General features: G+C 31.5%; 1 protein-coding gene and 1 long non-coding RNA gene across 2 annotated transcripts; both read right to left on the bottom strand.

Annotated features, from left to right (window-relative positions):
* Positions 1-1725: 1725 nt before the first annotated feature.
* On the bottom strand, positions 1726-4339 carry LOC119370593 (uncharacterized). Its single transcript, XR_005178135.2, has 2 exons — positions 4006-4339; positions 1726-1818 (listed from the first exon to the last, which is right to left on the bottom strand). It is a non-coding gene; the product is annotated as an uncharacterized LOC119370593 (long non-coding RNA).
* Positions 1862-4009, bottom strand: LOC105630745 (Pentatricopeptide repeat (PPR-like) superfamily protein). The gene has a single exon (XM_012212680.4). The coding sequence runs from the start codon at positions 3844-3846 to the stop codon at positions 2050-2052; it is 1797 nt and encodes a 598-aa protein (XP_012068070.1). The 5' UTR covers positions 3847-4009; the 3' UTR covers positions 1862-2049.
* Positions 4340-8929: the final 4590 nt, after the last annotated feature.

Genomic DNA, 8929 nt, shown 5'->3' on the forward strand with positions numbered 1-8929 from the left:
TGATAACTTATTGGAGGACATATATATATATATATATATATATATATATATTCAATCATAATTTTTAAAAAACAAAAAAAAAAACATTTTGAACGATGCAAAATGAAACTTCTCATTTACTCACCATATTAATAAAAATTCTCTTAATAAAAATTCTCATTTTATATTCTCATTTACTAACTAAAATGAGAACCTGAGACCTCTCAACTAATATTGTCAAAACGGGCTTAAGTCCGCAGACGGTCTTTGATTGTCTATAATCTGTTTGGATTTAGACAAAAAAAATTAAGGCCCATTTTTTAAATGGGCTTTTTTATCCGACCTGCTTTTTACTAAAGCCAGTGCGGGCCGAGCTGGATGGATCCGTAGGGACCCGCATTAGAGTAATATATATATATATATATATCATAAAACTTTAAAATAAAAAGGGAATTAAACCTAATGGAAACCATGTTGGAAAATTTTTAGTGGTCCTGGATTAAATTCTTGGAGGAAAAAGTAGTAAAATTAAAAAAAAAAAAAAGAAAGAAAGAAAGAAAAAAAATGAACTTTCAGAACGGACATGTTCATACCCACGCGGGCCGGACGAACTTGAATATTAGAGGCTTGTTTTTTAATAAGCTTTTTTTGCTCAGCCTGTTCTGGGATCGAGCCCGTGCAGGCCGGGGCAGGCCCAACAGCCCATTTTTTGACAGCACTACTCTCAACTTTACACATAAATAAAAAGATCAACCGGTACACATCTTAATATTTTTAATAATTATTTATTTGCTTGAGAATATTTATCTATAAATATAAACCATCTAAAAATCTCAACTAAACTAAAATTTACAGACTAATTTCAAATTGAATATAATTAAGTCATAAAATTTGGCAATCTAAAAATTTAAGCTTCGGTGCTTGAAATTATTCTTAAATTTTTAATTTGCCATTTTGTCCATTCTTCTGTGTTCCAACTTCCAAATATTTATTTCTACACATGAAAATCATTTTCTCAGGCCTAGATTTAAGACTCCCCTTTGAAATATAAAAACATAAATATCACTAGTAAAGACAACGGAAGTAGAGTTATTGGAACTAAAATGGCCAAACATTGCTCTATTAAGCTATGATGCAGGGCCTAAAAAGAGCATCCCAGTGATTTATCTGTCATTAATCAAATAACTAGCAATAATAGCAAAGTGGAAAATGGAGAGTAAAATTGCACCATTTCGGCTTTTCCTAGCTACAAAATACTTTGATGGAAAGAATATCGGAAGCTTTTGCAAAGAATATCCATCACATTGCATGCATTTACTAAAACCATATATATATACACACGTAGATAAATTACTTAGCCCCTTTCAATTCTATTCTAGTATGTGTGTATCTCATTGCTTACCACTCTACTGTTCACATTTGGTCCATCCTCTGGGCTGCACCTGTCACTTTATCCCTCCACTCGCCACTCATAACAAACAAAAGAAAATTGCAGGTAGAAATCATAAAATCCATCATCCAAACGCTTCCCAAATCCTCAAAAATAAAAATAATTAAGCTTTATCTATAATAGGATAGCCTAGTTGGAGAAAGCATGTTATCTTTAGCAGTGGTGATTCTTATTTGACTTTTATATTCTTATTTGACTTTTATATCAAACCAAGGAAAGAGAAACATTGAATAAATAGTTTCTTTTTTTATCTGTATTATGATGATACAACTGCCACATAATCTGCAAGATAAAGATGAACAGAAACTTAGATAAGTATTTAAAGCTAATACCAGAATATAGATAGCCTGGTGTGAATTTTCATGTCGGTTCTGAAGTGTATCCAAATCCTAAGACCAAATAAATCTGAGTATAAGAACTACATAGAGAACCTACCAAAAGTAAATTTGGATTTTGCTCATTGTAAACAGTTGAAACTAAAATGAAGAGAAAATAAAAAAAACAAAACAAGAAGTAAAGCAAAGCAAGACTCTTACAAAACAAGGTTGGCAGAAAAGGATGCCTAACCTAATCCAGAGGAGTAAATTATTAAATAGCAGCAGCTGAACATGAATAGCAAGCTACATCCTGACAGCCACCTGTTCTGCCGAACTTTTCTTCACAACTCCTCTTAAGCACAGCTCATTCAATAACTCCAAAGCCTCCTCAGCTAAACCTTCATATGCAATGCCTTCAATGAGGATGGTGTATGAAGCTTCAGTTGGCTTACATCCATTTGATACCATATAAGCCAAGAAGTCAATTGCACGGTCAGTCTGTCGAACCTTACAAAGTCCCAACATGACAGAATTGTAGGTGATAGCATTTAATTTGACCCCCCGACCTTGCAAATCATGAAAAAACTTAATTGCTTCATCAACCTTTCCTTCTCTACTTAGCCCGCCGATAAGCGAAGAGTAGGTAATTGCATCAGGCTTGAGACCTTTTGCCTGCATCTCATCCACAAGTTCCACAGCTTGATATGTTTTCCCTGCCTTGGAAAGCCCATCAATCACAGTATTGTAAGTTATCAAAACAGGTGAGCACCCTTTGCCATTTAGCTGATTAAGTAACTCAACGGCGGCATCAACGTTACCATCTTTGCACAATGCCGTAAGCAAAGTGTTGTAAGTCACAATATCAGGATAACAACCCCTAGTAACCATTTTCTCCAAATACTCAATTGCCCTTTCCATCTTCTTTTCTTTGCAAAACCCATGAATCAATGGGTTGTAACTTGAGGAATTTGGTGTGCATCCATGATTGGGCATCTTCTCCAAAACATCAATTGCTCGACCTAATAAACCCTTACGACACAAGAAATTAATCAATATATTGAAAGTCACAACACTAGGAGAACAACCCTTACGAACCATTTCAGCCAATAGCCTCTCTGCATCCATCCACCTCCCAGTGCCACACATGCTACGCAAAATAATATTATAAGAAATAACGTTAGGTTGGCATCCATGTGATGGCATGTTGTTTAAGAACTTGATGGCATCGTCCAACCTCCCCTCCTTGCATATTCCATTGACAAGGACATTGTACGTAACCACATCTGGTTTGCATCCCCTATTCCGCATCTCATCTAAGAGCTTCATTGCCTGCACAACACCACTTTCCCTACAAGTTGCCTCAATTAATATGGTATATGTGATCACATCAGGATAACATTCTTTTTCCAATTGCCTATGAAGAACTTGCATTGCTTGATCCAATTTCCCACTATCACACAAATAGCGTAAAATTGTATTATAAGTAACAACATCAGGGGCAACACTCATTTGTTCCAAAACCCTTAAAGCATTATCAATCTCTCCTGCCTTGCAGTACCCACTAATCAATACATTATAAGTGATCACATCAAGAACAGCTCCAGAATCCTCAATTATTTCCATAATCCTAGTTGCCTTCCTAGTCTTTCCAATCTTACAAAACCCACGAATTAAACTCGTACAAGCAATTATATCAGGAATATCCCCACGGTACACCATGCTCTCTAGTAACCTGAAACCTGCCTCCAATCTCCCATTTCTAACCAATTTACGAAGTTGATTATTACTCTCAATTTCCTCAAAATTTGACAGAGAATGCATAGAACCTGAAGAAAAATGCCCGTTTCCCATATCCCCATTTGGCTGTTTATCAGAACTTGGAAATCTACCATTGGAACGAAAGGCTTCAACCCCAGAAACGGCAACAATCCGACTCCGTCTCAACTTTCTAAATCCTACATAAGCTTTCATTCTTGAACCAACTTTATCCCTAATGCTAACCCCAACAAAACCATTGCTATTTCTAGCATTTTCTCTTTGAAAGTATAGAAATGAGCAAAAACCTTCATGGGTATGATTTCTATGTACTATCAAATCCATAATCTCAAACACTTACAAATAACTAAATGTAAAATTCAAACATTCATGTCTAACAAAGAACTATTGCTTAGCAGTGTAGATAGATAGGCAAGTGTAAGTTTGGAGAGGAGACAATAATTTAGAGAAAAAAGAAAGAAAGTATGGATAGACAACGCTCACCGTTAAGGCGCTCTAACAGAAATAGGACTCGGAAACAGATAGCCAGTGTGCCGGCGCTTTTGCTTATCCAGTTTTGTTGTCTTCTTCTGGGTTTCAGCGGAGGTGTGCACTGAAGTGCAGAACGGTATCTTTGAGGGCAAATGATGCCTGTAATTGAGACGGGCTTAAAAGAAAAATAATTAAACAACGGCCAGGACAATTTGTTATCGGACTTTATGGCTTGAAGCCCATATTTAAACGAGACAGACTCGTTGTTCAATTTTATAGATGGAAAGAAACTTTTCCTGAAGTATGAAAAGTTTCCTTTATTATCAGAATGGCGTCGTTCTAAACGACTGTGGCCCGTGGGAGTGATTTTTCACATAATACGCAGTCGTTGAACCCTTTTGTCGACAGCGTGTACTCCTTAGCAAACACATGGCAAGAGGTAGGACCATGTAATTTCAAACTGTCATGGCAAATTTATATCAGCATCAGCGTCATCATTGTGGGGTTGTTCTTCTCCAGCATTAGCTGAAGCTCAAGCGCTTAGAAATGATTTGTCATAGTTGCTGTCGGACTACTCTAATTTGCAGTTTCAGTTTGAGACCGATTGTCTGCAAGTTTACTATACTATGAGGAGTTCTGTCCAAGACTTGTCTGAGTTTAGAGTTGTCATCTGTGAATGTAAGTTACTCTTAGTCCAATTGCTTAATGTCACTGTGACTTGGATTAGAAGACAAGCTAATGATATAACTCATGTTTTGGCTAAATCAGTTCCTAGTGGGGCTTGTTTTCGAACTTGGGATATTGTTTCCGCTTGCATTGCTTGTTTCTTCTCTCAATAATATATGAGCAATATTTCAATGTCAAAAAAAAAAAATAAAAAAATATTCTTCACTGCTAATATCTATTTAGTATGTTGTAAAAGAAATAAATGGATATTGTCCACCATACTTTCTATTTTTAGAAAGTCTTTTAAACAATGTAAACATTTATTAGTCTATAATAATTAGTTGTATATTAAATTATGGACCAAAAAAAGAAAAAGAAAAAAGGGATGCAAAAGGATCTGAAAAATGTGTATTAGACAATGATTTTTAAAGTTTATAAATAGGTATTTAGTCACATCTTCATACATTTTATTTTATATAATACATTAATCACAGTCCATGTCTTTTATTCTATATAATACATCAATCATAATCCACATAGCATCGAAAATGTTCTAAAAACCTATTTTCGTTCTTCAATCAATTATGGTCATTAGATAGTAACACCATGTTTGAAAAATAGAAACTTGAAAGTAAGGGAGGACAGGAAACGTTGGCAAAAATTTTAAAAATTTTTACACCCTTTTTCTTGTTTAGGAAGATGAGGAAGAAAGAAATAATGTATTCTTTCTAGTAGGGGAGAAAGTGAAACAAAATTAACCATATAAAGAAAATAAATTTATTTTTTTATTTCAAAAAGATAAAATTTAGAGAAAAAAAATATCATTATTGAAAATTAGCAATTATGTCATTACTTAAATAATAAGATATTTTAAGAAATTGTTAGAGTTTATTAATTTATTGAGAGTATTTGAATACTTTAATAAAAATAAATGAAATTTTTATTTTTTTTAATTATTTTATCTCTTAGTCGGAGAGATTCAAATTTATAAACTTGGATAAAAACAAGTGAAACATTATTTCGTCCAATATTTCACTTTTTCGGTGGAAGTAAACATCTTTGTATGTCTTGAACATTCCAATTAATTAACATAACATTTGAAGTGAAAAAGAAAAATAATTAAAAAGGTTGGCAAAACCTAACCAAATAACAATCACACACGTAGGAAGCAAAGTCAAAAGAAACAGAACCTATTCTACACACATTTCACTGTAAAACATGATGAACTAACCAAACCCCACAAAACTTAGGTATAATAACGCAATGTTAATAACGTTCAATGTATTTAACTTTCTGCTTGGAGAAACGCAAACAAGGTTTTGCCTGCCTACTGTCTACCGGCATGGAAATCCATTATGTTTATCTTTCTGTTCTATTAACAGGTCAGAAAGGGTCAAAAGACCAACCATTAGAACCAATCTCTTCTTGACACAGCCTTTCAACTCTATACTTTTATAAATAAATAATCAAAATAAAATTGCTCTATCATTGAGATTTGGATTTTAACTTTGGACATTGAAGTGAAATGTCGAAGATATTTTTAGCCAGATCAATTATTTGTTTCAAATCTTACTTTTTTATAATTAAAACTTAAAAGGGTAAAATGAAATCTAACACATGTCGTGACAAAACATTAACCCACCTTAATTAAGATTTCACATGATGTTTTAATCATAATTGACTTGGTTATCCATATCTTACATTTATTTTTCTAGTTAAACACAATTGTGGCATAAGGAGTAAATAGTAAGAGATTTATTATTTATTTTTTATTATAATACTTTTAAAACAATAGATGTATTTCAATCAATTTGAAAAATAAGTATTAGACATCACTCTAAGACCTTGTTTGGCAATATTAATTACTGATAATAACTGTTGATTGTTTTAATAAATATTAGATACTAATTATTAGTGATTAATTATTTATATAATAATTTGATTAGTTGCCAATATAATGTAATTTAAAAATTTTAATTAATTATATTATCAAATGCTAAACGCTAGTGTACATAATATTTCATAAAATATTTCCTTATTTTACAAATACTATGATAAATAGCATATCACTGAAAGTTAAAATATTAAATACTGTTTTAAAAATTATAATGCTACGTGGTTTAAACAGCCAAAGCAACTGACGTCTCCAATCTCAAATGCTAAAATAATTAATAATAAATAGGTAAATGGAGGAATAAGTACGCAAATGCTCATCTTTGTATTTACTCAATGATTGGTTGATATTAAAAAATTTATAAACTGGCAAATTATTTTATCATAAGTTGAAAAGCAAGTTAAAAAAATATTCCCATGAATAGCGGATAAGTTAGACAGCTTATCTAAGTCAGATGATGTTTCTTTTTTTTTTATAAAGTGAGGTGAATATTTTGTTACCTAATATTCTGTCAATCTTTTGCATGTAGTTACCCAATTTTACCCGTAGATTTTAACTTATTCCTCTAATGAATTTGCTTCCGATTTTTTGCATTTGACACCTATTATTGATGTCATATTCGCGAGTGACAACAATTATATTTGCATTTTTCGGTAACAACTTTTAAACTAACGTTAAAATGCCATCTTTGTTAATGTAGCGTTTAATAACGTAAATTTTATAATAACTTTTAGAGGTTGGATAAGTTTTTTTACGAAACGTTAAATACAACAGCATTTAGCTTTTAATTAAATTTTTTTAACAATCATACTTATTATTTTTTTTCTCAAAATTCAACTAATTAAATATCATTTTAAATTAAACAGCTAATTAAACTATAGTTTTTACCAAAATATTTCTAATTTAAACTATTATATAAATCAAAATAGTTAATATTGTCGAACATACTCTACATCATGTGTTTAAAGTTAAACCATTTACAGCATCAACCATAAATGGATTATTGAATCAACGGAAATAGATCCAACACATATAACTAAATTTTAAAATTTAGTGTCATTAATATAAAAGGATTTTTACTAAATTTTATTTTCAATTACAACATAAAGATGAGTGTGTGAAAAAAAAATCTTTATTATAGTTATAGAAAAGATTAACGATCTAATTTATGTGGTATTTCAATTTTATCTTAATCTTTTAAAATTATTTATTTTACTGTACTCTAAATTCAGATCATGTTCATTTGAGAGTAAATGTAAAGAGGAACTTTTAAATTCTCGAGAAATATAAATCAGGCCTTTGTTAGTAATTTTGTTAGTTGAGATTATTAAGAAAAAAAAGATAATTTTATTAATTATTGTAATAAGAATTTATAAGTTTGGAATTAAAAAAAAAAAAAAAAAACAAAGTCTGGAATAATTAATTACATGAACGATGGATCCAAAACAAAAACATAGACACGCGCAAGGGTATCACCTCCCACTGCTTACCTTTCAAAATATCTGAGTACAAGTCGCTAAAGCAGCAAGACGTTGCTGAAATATCTAGTCCTTTCGGTAATAATTTAAGGCGGGAATTATGAACGTGCAATAGGACTAAAGTATTGGGTGGACACGTGTCATATCAAGGTGGTAGGCCCCTTGGATCTTTTCTTTTGGAACATTTTCTGTTGCTCTTATTATTTATTATACATTTTATAAAAATATATTGCTCTGTTTGCTCCTTTTTATATTTATTTTTCTTAAGGAATTTTTTCTTTGTTACAACAGGAGTGGAATATTAAAATGAGCCCATGGTTTGGGCGTAGTTTGAACTTTCAATAACCAAATTGCTACGTGTTCGATTTAGATTCGTACAGAACGAAAATTTATTATTATAATAATAAATTTCAAGTGGTTCTATGTGATTCGACGTGGCCAACGCTAAGGTCAGAAGGTGTCCTCAGGCGGTTGCCCAATTATATTTTTTGTCCTCCGTGCAGTTAGTTTGCCAAACCGAGTCAGCTTCAAGTTTTCCTTAACGGCTTTGAAACGGCGGCGGCTTTGGTTAACAAAAAAGTTGAAGCCGAGCTTTATTCGTATTAAGCTTGGAGGGATGTCGGTCCAGTAATTGTGAGTCATCGCTCATGATTGAGCAAAGTATACTTTTTTTTTTTTTTCTAAAGTATTTTTTTCTTTATTTCAAATAACAATAGGAACACGAGAAAATATTAAATTAAATAAAAAAATAAATTTTAAATTCTTAAATATATAAATTTAGTAATAATTAAATAAATTTAAAGTGAAAATTATGATAAAAAAATAAAAAACTACAACAAAAATATAATTGATTATTTAGATAGTGCGGTATGTTAAAATTTAAAGAAAATAATACAAA

The sequence above is a fragment of the Jatropha curcas genome, chromosome 9, assembly GCF_041381405.1.
Source record: "Jatropha curcas cultivar XTBG-Jc1 chromosome 9, XTBG_Jcur_1.0, whole genome shotgun sequence".
Classification (NCBI taxonomy): domain Eukaryota; kingdom Viridiplantae; phylum Streptophyta; class Magnoliopsida; order Malpighiales; family Euphorbiaceae; genus Jatropha; species Jatropha curcas.

Excerpts from the sequence above, each read along its gene's own strand:
- LOC105630745 (XM_012212680.4), bottom strand. The coding sequence starts at position 3,846 with ATGGATTTGATAGTACATAGAAATCATACCCATGAAGGTTTTTGCTCA.